Consider the following 20,593-nt stretch of genomic DNA (forward strand, 5'->3'; position numbering starts at 1 on the left):
AGTACGAAGTTGAAGGTACGGTCCCGAATACCATGTTGTCCCGACTAATATAAAGCAGATCTTAGTGGTTCATAACGGGATTTAACATATGTGACTAAATTCTAAAGAGTGGATATTAAAATATCATCTTTCCATTTTTAATAATAATAATAACAATAATCATACTCCAAGTGAATCTTGTCTTAAATCGAGTGCTTAGTGCCAAGATAAATCGGAATTGTAAAAGGGGTTATGCGTTAAACATATTAAGAGTGAACTACCGTGTAACAGGCGAATTTAAGTTTTTTTTAAAAATAATAATAATAATAATAAAAACTAAGCTACTTTTTTTTTGAAGAATAAATTTTTTTATATTTTGGACATAATAATGATGTTGGGAGATGAAATGAAAGATTTGAGATTTTTAACTAATAATAATAATAATAAATAAAATATTTGAAGAAGGAGAAGAAGAATAACCAATGAAGGTACTTTTTTAATTTTATTTTTTTTGATGAAATTAATAAGAGCGAGAAGTTGAAGTATTATAGCAAGGTTGATTACGGGTTACGATAATCACGATTTCCACTATTAACACTAATAATAATAATAATAATAATAATAATAATAATAATAATAATAATAATAATAATAATAATAATAATAATAATAATATTTATGAGGAAGCTGATCATTATATTGTGCGGATAAATTAGGAGTAAGAACGACCCTCGTTTGAAACGTCGGCAGGGTTGGCATATAATCATCCCGGATGACAAATGATAATAATCAGATACCGGATTATAATTGAAATTAATGATATAATAAAATTAATTGATGGTAGTCAAAGTATATGCTAATGATCAGATAAAGAATGGTAATGATATTATCTAATAATAATAGGAGGATATGCTAGGGACAGTCATCCTGTGTCGAATTGCTCTGAACCAGATGTTGGGTTTTCACGGGGAGATAGCGGTAGATCCGTAAATAACCCACGGACGGCACATGTTTGCAGGGTCAGAGCAGAGTAATGAACCTTTCCGTACGTCTTGTCGTATTGACAAGTGTAAATATTAAAGTAGCTTTTGAGTTAATGAACTCTACCTGGTGTGTTTGTGAATCTGGAAATAATAGGCTAGAGTTTGTCCGTATTATAAATTCCCGTTGTTTCAAGGCGATAACATTTTCTACGGTGGGTGTCCGGCTCACCAGAATGTACATACCGGAAGTGTCTCATGTCCAAACGGAACGAGGAGACGACAGTAAAAAGTTACTGTCGTGCCTTCGTCGCCGAAAGAATATCTCCAGCGGTGAAACGTCCAATCATACGGATGTGAATTCGATCCCCAGTAACCAATTGGGACGAATTCACCAGATGTTTTACACTACCAGAGTAGTGAGGTAAAATCCAAATATTATGTCATTTATTTTCAGGATTAAAAGTGTCCCAATGTAAATTTGTCATCATGTGTAGTATGCAAAATAAGTGAATAAATTGCTCCTCATTGCAATTTCAATAGGAAACAGCTTCCATATCTTTTCATTGTAGTTAGTCTAGTATGCCCATGGAATTTAAGTTGTCACTTCCCATTCCTATTGTGGAGTCAGAATTTTGTATCCATGAATGAGTCGTCCCCCGTAACCTTAAATTTTCATGCCCCGTTCATCCCTGTGTTCATTTGATGCGCCGATATATATAATTTTTTTTTATATAAAATTTTTTTTATTCGTTTTCGAACTGATCACCCCTGAGATAAATGCTAGTCTGGGACTCAGGAGGTGGGCGGGTGCAATATATATTTAAAACTTGAAATTAAAAACATTATTCATGCAAGTAATCAACGATTGATAAATAAGACAGCAAGACCGAGCGAGTTAGCTACGCGGTTTGTGTAATAAAACTAGAAGTTTGCATTCGATCTCCACCGTGTGCAAGCCTGAAAATAATTTTTACTGGTTTGCCACTTTCACGCCAGAAAAAATGCCGGGACTATACCGCTATCTTCCTAGTCCAACCCCTCTGGCAACCCACTGCCCTTGAAAATCAAACAGTGGTAGTGCGACGTTACACCATAGCAAGTAAAGAAAAGACAAAACAAAACAAAACAAAACAAAACTAATTCTATCTCTCTGTAATATTTCAGGCAATTATGAATGATTTATATGTGTAATAAGACACAAATGCGTCTAAATGCTCCATCACATGTTCTAGTTTTAAGGGACTGACAAAACGGAGCTCAGAATGATGCGTAGAAAGCATTACTAATTTTAGTTAGACAGTCGAGGTCCTTGGGACAAAACAGTCTGGATTCCAAGGTCTGTTTACTTTCGCAGCGCAATTAATTACACATTCTGGAAGTATGTCATCTCTTGTAAAACTAATGACAGAAATAAACAAAGATAGGAAGGAAAGAAATTAAGAAAGGAAAGAAAGAAAGAAAGAAAGGAAGGAAGGAAGGAAGGAAGGAAGGAAGGAAGGAAGGAAGGAAGGAAGGAAGGAAGGTGTGAGTGAAGTTAAAACAAACAACACCAATAGCAAACTAAGTAGTGGTGCTGATTATTGCTTAAAAGGAACTACGACTAGTAAACTATCTCTCTGAACACAAACCAGAGGACCCCCTGTGGGTGGGGGCAGTAGAATAACACCCAAGGGATCCCCTGCCTGTCGTAAGAGGCGACTAAAAGGGTCCCAGGGACTCTCAACTTGGGAGCGTGCGTTGGCAACTACGGGGGTTTCAGCTGAGTCTTGGCATTGCTTCTAGTTACTTGTGTCAGGCTTTTCACTTTCACCTATCCTATCCGACGTCCCTTGGTCAACCCTTGTTCATTTCCGAACCCAACGGTATTAGGCCACGAGGCTTAGGGAGTCATTTATTTGCACGCCCTTTAAGGCGTCTTTCTTTGGCCGATATCTTCATTTTCGAAGTGGCGGACCTCTTCCATGTTTTCCCTCCGATTAGTGTTAATAGAGGGTGGATGCCTAGTTGTACTTCCTCTTAACTACCACTAAACAGACGAAAAAAGAAGAGATTCTTTGGAGAATGAGGGTTTCGGTGAAGGAAAGAGAAGGTCGTGGAAATGAATGACAAATACCTAAAATCGTCGACCGGGAGAGGTCGAATAGGCCATGGTGGATGGCGTTGCTTATTGCTTTAAGAAGAAGTTTAACTGAGAAACTATCACTAACGAAGTATTCGGCAAAAGAAAGGGAAGGCGACACAAAGGGGACAATGTAGAATAGTATCTACGACTCGTTAACCCCATACCTTCGGGTCTGAAGAGTACAAGAGCTGACCAAGGGAGGTCAGGTAGAAAAGTATAAAACGAAGAGCTTGAGATAAGAAATTAGAAACGGCCAGACACAGCTAAGAATCCCGTGGTCTCAAGATGAGAACCACTCTTAATCGTCCTGGATGTATTCTACCACCACTGCCCACATGGGGTCACTGGAAGATACCCTAACAGGCGAAGACGTTCTAAAAATAAGGTGGTTAGTTAATGCAGACCTAATAAAGATTTTGTTTAATTGTTTGAGAGTAAATCATGGACAAAATTAAATGAACAACTTATTTTTCTAACAATCTTTTATTTGGTACCAGCTGTAATACTCATCATTGAAAGGTGAGTTCATGTGCAATTGCAGCTGTAGCACTATCTAGCGGGGATGAATGGTAGCAATGAGACAGAGAACACGTAAATTAACGACACTCAGTCAGTGTAACAGGGACTTATGGTACTGTACACCATATCTCCCAGTTGTACATTAGTGTGTCTGATACCCAGTGTTACTGGGCGGCTGTAGAAGTGTGTGTACTGTAACCATAATTACGAGGGCTGGGATTTGGGTAGGAGTGCCGGAAATACAGTATCTATAAGAAGTTACCCAGTATGTTCCAGGAGAGTGTCGAATACTTCCAGAAACCAACAATTAATAACATATAACGATTATTATTATTATTATTATTATTATTATTATTATTATTATTATTATTATTATTAGCACTTTTCAATGTGGGAATATCAGAAACGGTATTCTGCACATAAATCAGTACTGAATCGTATTTTAAAAAAATCAATATTTAATTCCATATTACGACGAATTTGACTCAAAAGTGTACGTAAAATGGCACTTTATGCATCAGTAACTATTTTCGATACACTTTGATTCATAAAGCGTCACTGATTGGCTCAACTACGGTCCAAATTTCCTCTCGAGTATTGAGCGCCCACTAAAATTTCCTCTATAAATATTGCAATAATATGCAGTTTGCTTTTCAGAATGCTTTCTAATGAAATATCAACTTGTCATGAAAAGCTCCAGAAAATAATAATAATAATAATAATAATAATAATAATAATAATAATAATAATAATTTTCGAGACGCTGAGGTGTCAGAATTTCGTTCCCCAGTTCTTTTACGTGCTGGTAAATCTATCGGCACAAGGCTGGCATATTTGAGCCCTTCTGAATACCACAGAAGAGAGCCGGAATCGAACCCGCTTAACTAGAGCTCACAAGACCAGCGCTTTTATCGTCAGAGCCTGTCAAACCGGCGACATTTCCCAAAGCAGACAATCAGACAGACAAAAATGAAACCGAAGAAGGAATTCATCATTATATGCCACATTCGAGATTGAAAAAAGACAATAATAAAAAATTCGAAATGTACAGATGGAACGGCAATTTTATACAGAGAAATTATAGGCACAATCGTAAGAATTCTGTTATATTTACAAATAATTGGTACACCGTACATCTCCCCATGTGCAGCCTCTCAGTCTATCGCTTGAACAAAGATAATCTCACGGTCAAATTTAATGATATCTTGGCTTAGTACGTCATTACTTTGGGCAAGGTTAATTAGAGAGTTAAACGCAAACAAACATGCACAGCATTAATATGTCAAGTGCTGCTTCAGGAGAGTCATAACCCCATTAGACCTACGATCGAGGGAACAACCAGTGAGTGAACGTTACAGTTGAAAACGAACAACTGGAGAATGTGACGCATTAAAGTACTTCACGATAGTGTTGGCTACTGAATGCATGATTCGAAGCAGTGTATCGATTCATTCAAGTGTCCGAGTGAATCGATTCACAGGAAAGGCGAGCTCACGGCACACGATTCAGCTTACTCCCAGCGGACAGTGCTGAGTGGCGCACTCATTGGACGTTGACGGGGAGCCGAGCTTCCGCTGCAGCGAGACAGTGTATCATGGCACATCGAAAGAATCGTGAACGAGCGCGGCTCAGTGAGACACATGATACACACGGCTCCTTCGGCTCACTGGACACGCGGAGAGCCGAGCTTCCGCTGCAGCGAGGCATACAGTGAGCCATGGCACATCGAAAGAATCGTGAACGAGCGCGGCTCAGTGAGACACATGATACACACGGCTCCTTATCGGCTCACTGGACACGCGGAGAGCCGAGCTTCCGCTGCAGCGAGACATACAGTGAGACATGCTAGACTGAAAGAATCGTATGCTATAATGGACTCTCGAGCTCAGCTCATTTGAAAATAATACCCATTTGCATTCACTGTCCTCTTCTTACAGGGAGGTTTAAATAATAGATGGATTTATTTGCAGTGTTAAAAAGGTAGTCACAACATAATTCTGAAGTAGCTAGTAAGTAGGTAGGCTATTAGGTTATACTATTTATTAGTTTAATGAATCTTAGTATTATAACTTAGTTGACATTTGACAGTTAAACTCGACTCTAGCCTGCCCTATGACTATGAGTCATGCTCATGAGTCATGACCACTCAAAAGTACCTGTTTTATATTGGGAAGAACGGCTCACTATTCTCTCAGTTCATATGTCACATCGTTGCACAAGACTTCAATCATATGTGGACAGAAGCAATAACAGTATGTTGAATCAGAAAACCAGCGGGCTACTGTACATCTCGAGTAGCCTATACAAAATATGACGATTTAAAAAAATCCTCAGCTGATAGAAAAATACTTTTAAAAAAAGGACTGAGCGAGTTGTCGTGCGGTTAATATCGCGTGGCTATGCGTTTGCATTCGGGGGATGGTGGGTTCGAATCCCACCGTCGGCAGCCGCTAAGATGGTTTTTCCGTAGTTTCCCCATTTTCACACCAGGAAATGCTGGCTCTGTACCTTAATTCAGGCCATGGCTGCTACCTTCCTAATCCTAACCTTTCCCACCCTGCGTTGCCGGAAACCTTCGATGTATTAGAGTAACTAGCATTTTTTCTAAGAAAGGAGTTCATAGTATGAAGACCAGATGGCAGCTGCGAGCACTGAATGCTGTTGCTGCTGTCTTACCAGCACATACTACACTGATGCAGTAGGAGCGGTGACCAATGAGCCGTGAATCGGATCACTGTATCGATTCAGTAACGTGAACGGAATCAAATGAATCGATTCAGTAAAATGAATCGAATGTCCCATCACTACTTCACGATAGATGCTCAGTACACCAAGGACGTAAAGGCAAGGATAGTCATGCCATGGCCAAGGCAGCGATCATGATCAGTTTTCTGGCGTTCGAATGGTAGTGGCAGACTAGGGTATGAATAAGACAAACACATTAGAGCAGATGTAGGATGCAGCAGTTACGCAGAAAAAAAAAGTTTACCACACGACAGAGTGGAATTGAGAATTGTATCAAACCTGTCTATGAACTCTATAAGCATAATACGTAAAAGTAAAAAATATCTTGGTTAAACAATTCAGGAAAATGGACTCGAAACAAAAGCCATTGAAATTAGATGCCAAAAGGTGGAAACTGCATATCGACCGACCCAAAATATCTATAGCAAAAATATATCTCCAAGCACATAAAACTATGACATTATAATAAAGTCATTAAACCAGAATGCCTTTATAGATCAGAGACGCTAATTTTGAACAGGAAAGCAGACATTGAAAACATCGAGAAAACAAGGAACGCATAATCATAAGAAAAATTCTAGGCCCAAAACTCACCGACGGACAATACTAACTTAGAGGCAAACAGGAAATCAAACAATACACAAATATTCATAGTGACATTAGAAAACGCACGCTAAGATTCTCTGGTCATATTAAAGTAATGCATCCAGACAGATTTATCAAACAGATAGTCGAATTCTATGAAAACAGGAGTAAAGCTAAAACAGACACAATGAAATGGATTGAAGAAATCAAAACCGATTTGAAATAGGGTAATCATCAGATCCCAAATTCATAAATGGCAAGTTGACCAAGAGCAAAACCAAAGAAGAAGACTGGGACAACCTGGTCTGAAGACAGAAAGGAAGCAAGCCCACAGTAAAAGATTGAAAGAAATATGGGCGTAAAGGAAGGCAAATGCATGATTCTAAGTACCGTACTTTGTGTAGTCCTAATGGGCTTATTGACATATAATAATAATTGTACCGGGAGGTACACCTCAACGCCGCGCATTCAAAATAAGCGCCTTAATGAACTCCTCTATCGGTCAAACGGTGAAATTGATACCACATGAAGTTCGAACTTTAATCAGAAGATGTCACTACTTAAATATTGAGGAACTGTGTTAGTGTGAAGTTTTCTGAACTGATTTTCTCCTCGTTTTGTTTGCCATATATCAAGAAGTTTGGACATTTTTCCACAGGTGTCACTACCAAAAAACTGGTTATGCACTCTGGTGCAAAGTGGAAAAACTTATAACTTAAAGAAGTTTCATACTCCTAGGTTTTCCATAACTGAATCTATGTTCATTTATTTTTGGGTTGGCAACACTTCCTTTCCTTTCCACCAGTTTTGAATCTGGCCAATCAACAATTTCTGTAATTAATTTTCAACCCTATCACAGGCTTCTTGTTCGATTTTGAGTGTAACTTTTGAACTTAACCAATAAAATTGAGAGGGTGTTTACTGATTAGCCCGGAATTCTCTCGAACCTTCCCTGAGGGTATATAAACTGCGGCTTTTCATGTCAATTGATCATCGTCTTTCTGCGTGTGTGTTAAGGCAGGAGGCGGGGCCACCTCTTTCTTCGGTCAACAGAACATCTATAAGGAAATGGCCACATAAAATTCTATCTTTCTTGCTGTCTCCGCTACTTTATCTGAGGGGAAGGTCCGAATCTTTAACTATGTAACCTACTTTTCTAAACTTACCGAGATCGATAACTGCAGTCGTTTAAGTGCGGCCAGTATCCAGTAATCGGGAGATAGTGGGTTCGAGCCCCACTGTCGGCAGCCCTGAAGATGGTTTTCCGTGGTTTCTCATTTTCACACCAGGCAAATGCCGGGGCTGTACCTTAGTTACGGCCACGGCCGCTTCCTTCCATTTCCTAGGCCTCTCCTATCCCTTCGTCGCCATAAGACCTATCTGTGTCGGTGCGACGTAAAGCAAATAGCAAAAAAAATGTAACTTTTCTTTCGGCTAAGGTAAAAACTTCATAAATCTTAAATTGTAAATCGGTTATAGAGAGTAAGTTACCCTCTCGAGCTCCCCTTCATTTTGGTTTGAGGTGACTACGTTTTCGTAACTGTTTTCTTCCTGTAATGTGTTAAAGTGATTTCCATGCAAGCCACCTTCGTAGTTTGGGAATAGCCCCTCTTTCATAGGCCAAGAGCCCTGTAGGTTTTTAAATTTTTCATTATCTGGAGCGCAGTGTTCGCCTCCATTCAGTTTGTGTTCGGGCCGTTTATTTAACCTGTTCTCTTTCGCAAAGGCCCTGTAGGTTGGGTACTAGATACCTCTGTTTCAATTTGTAAGTTGGGCCATGGAAGGCCAGAAAGTGTAAGGTTTTTGATGTTGCCTCGGGTATCAGAGCCTTTTGAACTGCATGCAGGAGTTCGACAAGGAGATGGCCTCTCCCCAATCCTTTTTAATTTAGTGTTAGACAAAGTCATCAGCGAATGGGGAAAATAAATCGAAGGTATAAACATTGGTACTCGAGGACAAAGAATTAACGTGAAGTGCCTAGCTTTTGCTGATGATCTAGCTATCTTTACCAAGACTAGTGAAGAAACCAAGTATGCCATAGAGAAGTTACATGAGATAGCATCAAAGACAGGCCTCCAAATATCGTATGAGAAGACTCATATCATGGTTAATGGACACCAGAATATCCAAAGATCCCCACTGCAGACAAATTATGGAATAATCACACAGGTCCCTTTCTTCAAATATCTAGGAGAAATCATTGTACCATCCGGACTGGACAGGAAATCTAATTTAGAAAGAGCCACCAAACTCCTGAAAGCATACCGAATAACATGGAATCACTACAATAAAAGAGTGATGTCACGATATCCAAAACTTCGGCATTACATGATTGTTGCTCTTCCAGAAGCCTTGTATGCCTCAGAAACCACATCCCTAGGAGGCCACTCTAAAATTGATGAAATTGATAAACAAGAACGAATAATTCTTAGGAAAATATATGGCCCCGTTCACATGTAAATGGTATATGGATCAAAAGGAAAACTGTAGATTTGTACAAACCAATCGACAAGTTCACCGATACCGTACGCAGGAGACGATTGAAATTCTATGGCCACATCTGTAGAATGGACGACACTACATATGCAAAACAACTGCTTGGTACAATTAAATCAAAGATAGTCAAAATAAGCCGGTTAGAGGAAATAAAGCAGGACTTAAAAGAAATGAATATCACAGAAGATACCATCAGGGATCACAAGTCTTTTGGGAATCTGGTTGCAAAGCACACGTTCACGGAAAAGGCTAAAAGAACCACAGGGAAGCAATGGACGGAAGAACGCAAGAAACAGCATAGCGAGTTCATGAAGAGATTTTGGGAGGAGCTATTTTTTTTTTTTTTTTGCTAGTTGCTTTACGTCGCACCGACACAGATAGGTCTTATGGCGACGATGGGACAGGAAAGGCCTAGGAGTGGGAAGGAAACGGCCGTGGCCTTAATTAAGGTACAGCCCCAGCATTTGCCTGGTGTGAAAATGGGAAACCACGGAAAACCATTTTCAGGGCTGCCGATAGTGGGGTTCGAACCTACTATCTCCCGAATACTGGATACTGGCCGCACTTAAACGACTGCAGCTATCGAGCTCGGTATTTTGGGAGGAGAAGAAGAAAGGAAAACCATCATCAAGCTAACAAGTTCCAACGCGCTCTGTAAACGGGCATAACGAAGAAAGAATAATAATAATAATAATAATAATAATAATAATAATAATAATAATAATAATAATAATAATAATACCGGACTGAGTGGCTCAGACCATTGAGGAGCTGGCCTTCTGACCTCAACTTGGGAGGTTCGATCCTGGCTCAGTCCGGTGGTATTTGAAGTTGATCAAATACGTCAGGCTCGTGCCTATAGATTTGCTGGCAAGTAAAAGAACTCCTGCGGGAGAAAATTCCGGCACTTCGACATCTCCGAAAACCGTCAAGAAAGTAGTTAGTAGGACGTAAAAGCAATATTATTATTAAAAATAATACTAATATTAATAATACAAGAGAAAAATCCTGAGGATACTAGGACCCCTAAGAGAAGAGGATGACACATACAGGAAATCTATACATCCACGGGGCAAAGGCGACTAGCCTTCTACGGACACTTGACCCGCAAGAATCCCTGCACTTACCGACAAAATCCTGACTGTGACAGGTAGAGGGAAGGCTTCCAACAAGTGAATCACCTCAGTAAAATCAGACCTGGAGCAACCGGAAATAACATTAGAGATCGTCCGCACAGAACCAATCCCACCGGGCGAGTCGGCCGTGCGGTTAGGGGTGCGCAGCTGTGAGCTTGCATCCGGGAGATAGTGGGTTCGAACCCCGCTGTCGGCAGCCCTGAATATGGTTTTCCGTGGTTTCCCACCAGGCAAATGCTGGGGCTGTACCTTAATTAAGGCCACAGCCGCTCCCTCCCCAGTCATAACCCTTCCCTATCCCATCGTCACCATAAGATCTATCTGCCTCGCCGACGTAAAGCAAAAACAGAACCAATCCCAATCATGCCTCAGGGTGTTTTCCCCACTGTCTCTCACCAGCAAGATGAACGCAGGGAACACTTATTTGTGCTAGACACCTCAATTGCATTTTTCCTATCCGACCTCCCTCGGTCAACTCCTGTTCCCTTCAGCCCTGACGATATTACGTGAAATTTAACGCTCGCCGAAGTCCTTTCTTATGCTGATATTTTCACTCTTGGGTGGACTGGAACTCTTTCAAATTCTTCTCTGATGACGGGATGGTTATCAAGCTGTACTTCCCCTTAAAACAATAATCACCGAGAGAGTGGCTGCGCTATTTGTGTCACATAGCTGTCAGCTTGAATTCGGGAGATTGTGGATTGTGGGTTCGAACCCCACTGTCGGCAGCCCCGAAGATGGTTTTCCGCGGATTCTCACTTTCACATCTAGCAAAATCAGGCTGTACCTCAATTAAGGCCACGGCCGCTTCCTTGCCACTCCTAAGACCTATCTGTGTCGGTGGGACGTAAAGCAAATGGTAAATTGTAAACAAACACAAAATCAATTCATTTCTCCCTTACTTCATTTTATCATAATAGAAGGAAGAGCAAATATTTAGTGAAACGGGACAGTTGTTTACCACGACTCCTTCCCCTCGAATTCTTTATGAATTTGTGCAATTCCCTAATAACACCCGTCAGTTCGTCGGTGCAGTTTGCGTTGCTGTCACGTACGGCGTGATAGAAATTACATCGTTAGGCCTGCATAGGTTGGTGCGTTGATGGCTAGTAATGTGTACCAAATAGCAAAAAGTTGGAGGCCACAACCATATGATAAACGTACAGAGGAAAATAGAAAATGGTGAAAAAGCAGCAGTTTTGTGGATTAAGAGAGGTTTCAATAATAATAATAACAATAATAATAATAATAATAATAATAATAATAATAATAATAATATATTATAGACAAAGACAAAGACACCTCCGCACAGGCCATGAAGGCCCTTGGAGGAGTGGAAGGTAAAGGCTTCCACCATTGTTAATCGCGGTACGTGATGGGGTAGAGTTGTTAGCTCTACGCCCGGCCGCCTTTGCCCCCAGGAATTAACCTGGTTCTCATATTTGGTGTGGGCTGAGTGAACCTCAGGGCCATATGCACCTCCGGAAGTGGAAATCTCGTTTCTTACATTTTACGAATTCCTGACGGGGATTCGAACCCACGTCCTTCCGGGCGAGCCGAGCACGCCTTTACCGCCTCGGCTAGGCAGCCCCTATTATTATTATTATTATTATTATTATTATTATTATTATTATTATTATTATTATTATTATTAAGTTTGACTCGCGGTTGACCTTGGATTTAAATTTTTACCTAAAAAACAACGTGGTGTCAGGAAGTGCATCTGTCCTTAAAGCCCCGTACAAAAACCATAAAATACCGGGCGAGTTGGTCGTGCGGTTAGGGGCGCGCAGCTGTGAGCTTGCATCCGGGAGATAGTGGGTTCGAATCCACTGTCAGCAGCCCTGAAGATGGTTTTCCGTGGTTTCCCATTTTCACACCAGAGAAATGCTGGGGCTGTACCTTAATTAAGTCCACAACCGCTTCCTTCCTACTCCTAGGCCTTTCCTATTCCATCGTCACCATAAGACCTATCTGTGTCGGTGCGACGTAAAAGCAAGTTCCCCCCAAAGACTGCTTCCTACACCTACTATTCTATTTGTCATATTCATAATTTGGTTTGTCCCTACCATTCTTCCTCTCTACATTTGCCTAAAAAACAAACTGAACAAGTCCTAGCTGTCATAAGATGTCTCCTGTCAATCTAACTCTTCTAGTCAAATTTATCAAATCATTCTCCTCTCACCGCCTTGATTCAGTAACTTTCCATTTATGATACGATCTTAACCATGACACCGTGAGATGTTTTCTGTAACACCACATTTCAACTGCTTCTACACTCTTTCTTTCAGCGTCAGTTACCGTCCATCATTCACTTCCATACAAAAGTATTCAGAAACATGTTTTTATATGCAAATCTATTATTTTAAGTGAGAGAATTTCTTCTCTTAAGAAAAGCCTTCTTTGTGTGTTTTAAACTGTGTTTTATGTCCTCTTTACTTTAGCCATCGTAAGTAATTCTACTACTTATGTAACAAAATCCACGTACCTTCGTAAGAGCTCATTACCTAATCTGATATTTTTCACATAACCTGAATTTATTAATTTGTTCTGGATTACATATTTATTTTAAACTTTTACCGTACGCCATCACCAAAACTGTTCGTACCATTTAGTTTCTTCGGATCATCTGCAGACTGTCCGGCTCCATGGCTAAACGGTTAGCGTGCTGGCCTTTGGTCACAGGGGTCCCGGGTTCGATTCCCGGCAGGGTCGGGAATTTTAACCTTAATTAGTTAATTTCGCTGGCACGGGGGCTGGGTGTATGTGTCGTCTTCATTATCATTTCATCCTCATCACGACGCGCAGGTCGCCTACGGGAGTCAAATCAAAAGATCTGCATCTGGCGAGCCGAACTTGTCCTCGGACACTCCCGGCACTAAAGCCATACGCCATTTCATTTCATCTGCAGACTCAGATAAAATATTATAATCACAGACAAATCTCAAAATTTTCGATTTCTTCTCCTTAACCTGCGATTTCTTTTCCACACTTCCCAATTATTATTATTATTATTATTATTATTATTATTATTATTATTATTATTATTATTATTATTATTATTATTATTATTTTTTTTTTTTTGTTAGTTGCTTTACGTCGCACCGACACAGATAGGTCTTATGGCGACGATGGGACAGGGAAGGGCTAGGAGTGGGAAGGAAGCGGCCGTGGCCTTAATTAAGGTACAGCCCCAGCATTTGCCTAGTGTGAAAATGGGAAACCACGGAAAACCATTTTCAGGGCTGCCGACAGTGGGGTTCGAACCTACTATCTCCCGAATACTGGATACTGGCCGCATTTAAGCGACTGCAGCTATCGAGCTCGGTATTATTATTATTATTATTATTATTATTATTATTATTATTATTATTATTATTATTATTATTATTAAGTTAATACTGTTTGATCTGATAACCAGTTCAATGTAATCTGAAATTGTACAGTATAACGTGTTTACGGCTGAAAAACCAAGTTATTATTTCAGTTTTAGTAAGGAAACACTGAATATCTCAAACTTCTTTTTTCTCCGTCAAACTCCCATCGAAAGAATTCTTCTTGCATGTCGTTCTTACAGCTGATATCTCAAGGGATTCCCTTTAAGAAGGAGATGACAACAATGTTGATAACTGTCCTATTCTTCAAGATTTGTTTTATTTATTCATTGCGATATAATTTCACTAATCATTTGATGCGTCAACCTCAAGAGTTTTAATTTCAAGGTTACTAATCCTATTAAAGAGGATGGAGACGAAAGTGCAGCCTCTCCGAGAACTAGCGATTAAAATATATACGTACGGCTACCAACGACAAAATTTGAACACAATTTTAATTATATCATAAAATGGTTAGCAATGAATATTTAAGAAAATAATGTATGATTCCTGACAAAAAAAAAGAGTGATGGGCTGAAAATGGTAAGTCCCCGTGCACAAACAGCACCGACAGGAAAGAGCACATTATCACAGGGAGTTTTTTGCCTAGTTAATGCATGGAGGAGATTTATCGACACTTTGCCAATAAAAAAGTGCAGTTCCGTGTGTTTAAATTATAACATTCGTTAAAAATTTCCATTAAGTGCTACCTGTAACTTTCCTAATATAATACAACTACGTAAAACTACGTAAATTTGTTGGCAAAGCGTGTATTGGACAAATAGGAAAACCGGGCTAGTTGGCCGTGCGGCTAGAGGCGCGCAGCTATGAGCTTGCATCCGGAATATAGTGGGTTCGAACCCCACTGTCGGCAGCCCTGAAGATGGTTTCCCGTGGTTTCCCATTTTCAATCCATGCAAATACTGGGGCTGAACCCTAATTAAGGCTACGGTCGCTTCCTTCCTACTCCTAGCCCTTTCCTATCCCATCATCGCCATAAGACCTGTCTGCGTCGGTGCGACGTAACGCAGCTTGTAAAAAAAAAAAAAAAAAAAAAAGGAAGAAACGAAAGAGTGAAATGAAATACATTTTATTACGAAAGACATTAGAACGATATTTCCCAGTGCTCTTAAGGTAAGCAGAATCTCTAATGACAGCTATTTACCGCTCCTCAACTTCTTCTTCCAGGTCTTTACCCCAATTTATTGTGGTTGCGGCGTGTGGGTTTGGTCCAGTTTTACGGCTGGATATCCTTCCTGATGCAAACTCGGTGTGAAAAAATATGATCACTATAACGTGTTTCGGTGGTGACTGGCAACGTGATGTGTTGTGTGTAGACGAAGGAAGATGTGTACTGGGGCAAACACAAACACTCAGTCGTTGTTACAATACCCGGCCCGGCCGGGAATCGAACTCGGGGCCCTGTGAACCGAAGGCCACTACACTGACTATTCAATTTTCATGAAATTTCCATGGAATGTTCTCTGGTGTTGGTCGGGCTCTTTTTATTTTTTATTTTTTTAAAATATTTTGCAACAATTTCGATTTTAACATATCGTCACATCATTCATTGCAAGAAATGGAAGGTTCAAGTCAAGGAGAGACAACTGTCAAAATATGTGTATGAGTTAATGAGGTATGTGCACCATCCTCTCAATATCCATCTCTTAGTTATGACATAGTTATGAACGAACGAATGACGACCTCTCAATTATATTATATGTCGTATTGACGAAATGGTTTTGGGGCAAGGAGACAAGAGATGGAGCATACCCACGCTTCTTCGGTTTTGCCAGAGATGCTTTTGGGTCAAGCCTTCTTCTTTAAAAAGTCTTGTGACCTTGACAGTTCGCCCCTTGAACTTGTAACATCAATCAACCAATCAATAACTGATCTCATTCTGCGCCTTAATAGGCTGGAAACGATTAACGAGGGGAAATATACATTAATTAACATCATAAATACCGTTCTTTTTATTGCTTTCTGTTTCTGTGTTTCTATATCCTGGCATTACAGGAACCCGCATCGAGTTGCGATCTAAGTACACCTGCCTACTGCGAGAAAAGGTGGAACACTGGGATAATAAGAACAAGAAAGTCAGTGGATGCTGAAGTTGGAGAAAATTTGTAGTAACCTGAGAAAACTCATCAGAACCTACTGCAAGTTTACCAAAACAAACAAGTGTGTAATCTCGTAGTTAAACGTGGTTTTCTATTTGCAAAACGTATCACTTACAGTCTACAGTTTTACAAAGAGTATCAACTACAAGATAGCAACAAATAATTTCGATAATGCTTTGAATAGAATGGAATAGAACCGTAGCGTCGAGGTGAAAGAGTTTACTACGAAAACAAGTATGTACTTTCGTAGTTAAATGTGGATTTCTATTTGCAAAACGTATGACTTTTAGTCTACAGTTTTACAAAGAGTATCAACTACAAGATAGCAACAAATAATTTCGATAATGCTTTGAATAGAATGGAATAGAATCGTAGCATCGAGGTGAAAGAGTTTGTTACGAAATCAATGGATCATCGCGGCCAACTGCACACATCGTATTTACACTAAAAGAAGGAAATAAACTTGGTGATAACAGTAGGTCCATTATTAAGCTACCGAGCGAGTTGGCCGCGCGGTTAGGGGCACGCAGCTGTGAGCTTGAATTCGGGAGATAGTGGGTTTCAATCTCACTGTCGGCAGCCCTGAGGATGGTTTTCCGTGGCTTCCCATTTTCACATCAGGCAAATGTAGCTTAATTAAGGCCACGTCGCTTACTTCTCACTCCTAGCCCTTTCCTATGCCATCGTCTACATAAGACCTATCTGTGCCAATGTGACGTAAAGCAACTTGTAAATATACATAATTAAGCTATTGATGTGTCAAGATTATATGTATTTAACATATTCCCACAGTTGAAGCAGGAAAACAGCGCAGGGGTTTTCTTCATCACCCTCGAGTATGGGTAGCGTTACAACATAACGGGAAATTGCTTCCACCCTTCAATTTATAAATTTTCTTGAATGGCGAATACATAAGTCACGAAAATGTCAACACTGTCAAAAATTCAAAATGTAAACATCTACCTTTAGGCTCACATAATGATACGGGAAATAAAATAATTAATTTCAAAGGCTTACTTACCTCTTGAGAGTTGGATGTTTGGTGCCGTTGACAACCAATTTGGGTTTGGGTCGATCTGTAGGTGTCACTGTGGTATGGCTTGTGGTACTACTAGCCACATCACTGCTACTGATGCTGCTGACACTCGAATCGGTCGAAATCGTTGTGCATTTTTTGATAATGCGTTTCGTATGGCCATTGGTGAGCGGAGACGTATCTTCTTGTTGCTGGTGTTCCAGATCCAATTGAAGGTGCGTCTTGTTCGGAATTGGGGGTGGCTTCTCCTCCATGGGTAACATGTATGACAACATGATGACGGCAATCAACACTTGTTAAAGAGACAACATAACACGCAAACACTCAGTGGACTTGTTTAAAATATTGCTTAAACAAAAAACACTTTCTTCTATTACTGAATTATCCTCGTCAAATGATAAACACTTTCCTAAAAAATAAGTTCCTTTTCTAAAATGTATAAAGTTAACACTTTTTAACGTTTTAAGCACTAAAACACACCGTTATGAAGAAGCGTATCGAAGCACTTTTGAATTTTACTAATTAAATGACAGCAACACTAAAATATCTATTTTTTTTCCACTGCTTATAATTTTTAACCAAGTGTCACTTTCTGTAAAAAAAAAATCACTATTAAATTTTAATAACAACTGGATACTAGAATGTTTTCCGAATGTCAACACTACTTTAAACGTCGCACTGTTCTTCAAGGAAGCCACGGACAGGTACGTCAGCTGTATTAAGCTGCTCTACAAGCAATGACGCAAACATGTATTTTAAAGCCTCCCACACCGAATCGCGCGAGGAGGTAAACAAACACTTCTACCCAAACATTAACCTAGCTCGTTCACCGGTTCGCTTGAAAATGGCGCAATGGTGAAGGAAGGAGTATAGAAGATTAGGGTAGTGGGAGGTCTTGTGTATGTGTGGGTGTGTGAGCTACAGGGAGGGGAGGAGTAATCAATCAATGACAAGGAGGCAAGAAAAGTCTCGTCCCGGCTCACAACACAGGTGTGTTAGTACTGATGCTGGACCACGGAAGCAGCAGCAGCGAACACTCTGGCATGTTCCCAGTTGTGACGCGGTGTAGCGCTGCGGTAGTCACCTGGCCGACTGATGGTGGGAGGAAGACTTCTCGCGCGTGCGCGCTGGTGCTCTGCAGTTACATCAGCCGAGCCATCTGGAAAAGAAGAGATAGATATGAACTGCATGAAGTGGGGGATGCCTTCGCGACGTGCTTTACGCCAGCAAGGGACAAAATGTGCATTATGTTCATTCACTAGCAGCGATTGGCAGGTGGGTGTGGGGGGCCACAACAATTTATAGACGACGAAATGTACCCGGGCTTGAGGGATATAGAGGGGATCGGGGGGAGGGAGGGAGGGAGGGGGTACACCAAAATTTTTGAAGAAAGCTACAAAATGGGCAAATTTTGTGATGCTCTCTGAACGAATTTTTACGGAGAGTTAAAGGTCACACAGTCTACCATCTTACCTGCGGCAATAATAGTTTTCTGAGACTTTGATCGAATAGCATACAATTAACCTTTCACCAAAGGAGCAATAAGTAAACTTGTATTACAATTAAATAGAAGCATGGTGTGATTATCATTTAAGTTAGTATTTGACTACACACTAACAAAGTAACAAACACTAGAAAGAACTGCACATTGACTGACTGAGACTGGCCGACTGAGGAATACGCGCGGCAAGCGATTGAATCATACCTCGGTGTCCATGACCTTCGCAAAACTATACCCCTGCTACCCTTCCTCACAGCACATGCTACAACGCCGTCCGGCTCCACGGCTAAATGGTTAGCGTACTAACCTTTGGCCACAGGGATCCCGGGTTCGATTCCCGGCAGGGTCGGGAATTTTAACCTTAAATGGTTAATTTCGCTGGCACGGGGGCTGGGTGTTTGTGTCGTCTTCATCATCATTTCATCCTCATCACGACGCGCAGGTCGCCTACGGGAGTCAAATCAAAAGACCTGCATCTGGCGAGCCGAACTTGTTCTCGGACACCGACACTAAAAGCCGTACGGCATTTCATTTCATTTCATGCTACAACGCTGCTGCACGAGTCTCCACTACTTGCTATAGCGCTGTACGAATCTGTCGTAACGAACGACATTTTGTGCCTATTTCCCCTAAGTACTTTCCTTGATAATTAAAGAAATTTAAGGAAAGAATTAGCGGATAAGACAAAAGGGTTTGTACATTAAACAAAACTCCTAGTTTCAGGTGGCTAAAATGGAATAAAAATTTAATGTTTGCTTCACAAAGTGCGGTTGGAGGGGTGGAGGGGTGGAGGGGAGGGAGGCAATATGGGACGTGTAATAACCAAACAAGACTTCGTAAAGAGAAATACAGTAGTTACTTCTATTACTAACTACTAAAATAATAATGGTATTTGTTTTACGTCACGCTAACCTATTTTTTACGGCTTTCGGAGTCGCGGAAGAGCCGGAATGTTGTCCCACATGAGTTAACTTACGTGCCGGTAAATCTACTGACACGAGGCTGACGTATTTGAGCACCTTCAAATACCACCGGACTGAGCTGGGATCGAAACCCCCACCTACGTGAGCTCAGATGGCCAGCCCTCTACAGTCTGAGCTATCAGCCCAGCACACTATAGGTCTTACTAATAAAAAGTCCTTATACCGTTGTTTAACTCTTGTTTAGTTATACAGTGAATAAACCCTGTATACGCGTTTTACATTTTTCTTACTAATAAACGAGGTATACGCATTGTATTACTAAACAACACGTATACACTCGTTCCAAGGAGTAGGAATATCTTCCTGCAGTTCACTGACGTATTTCGCACGTTCACCGCCTTTATGATCGCTTCTGCTGGTTACCTACAAGCAAAACTTTCCGGAAAGTCGCACAGTAGCACGGCATATCGAAAAGGCAGTGGCAACACTAAGTGAGACAGCTGGAAATTCGCTTATACTGATATCAACATTTCTTCAGCTTGTGTGTAATGAACGCCAAAAAAATAAATGGAATGGCTTAAGAAAAGATCAATAGCTCCTAACTGGGATAGTACGGAAAATGTAATCAATTGTAATTGAATCGGCGAGTTGAAAAGGGTACACATTCCAAAATCCTTACTTTTCAGGAGAAAGGAAAACCTGTTTTGTAGCTAAACGAAAGGTTAGATCAAAAAAGTTTCTATTAGGCATTTATACATCATATTTCTACGTATTCATCTACAAACTATGGAAATCATATTACGTGCGGTTTTCAAGTTATACCATTTTTTATGTCAAGGAATATGTCCCTTTTTATACTCAAATTTGAGAAAGATCTAAGATCTTTGTAGAGATAGATAATGTATAATAAACTCGCAATTTTAAGTCTATTAAGCAGTAACACGTTATTACACAAACATACGCCCAACCATCATTTATTTTATAGTTATTCATTGTCATTCCGTGAGACAGCTGGAAATTGACTTATATTGATATCAACATTTCTTCAGCTTGCTTGTGTAATGGACGCTAAAA

General features: G+C 40.4%; 1 protein-coding gene across 1 annotated transcript in view; it reads right to left on the reverse strand.

Annotated features, from left to right (window-relative positions):
• The window catches only part of LOC136871972 (mucin-2), a 1,123,532-nt gene extending 1,105,310 nt beyond the window's left edge, over nt 1-18,222 (reverse strand). Inside the window, exon 1 of the mRNA XM_068227280.1 lies at nt 17,081-18,222. Coding sequence (XP_068083381.1) covers nt 17,081-17,370 — 290 coding nt within the window. The 5' untranslated portion in view covers nt 17,371-18,222. The remainder of the gene's footprint in view (nt 1-17,080) is intronic.
• Between the last annotated feature and the right edge of the window lie 2,371 nt (nt 18,223-20,593).

This window comes from Anabrus simplex, chromosome 4 (assembly GCF_040414725.1).
Source record: "Anabrus simplex isolate iqAnaSimp1 chromosome 4, ASM4041472v1, whole genome shotgun sequence".
In the NCBI taxonomy this organism is placed as follows: Eukaryota; Metazoa; Arthropoda; class Insecta; order Orthoptera; family Tettigoniidae; genus Anabrus; species Anabrus simplex.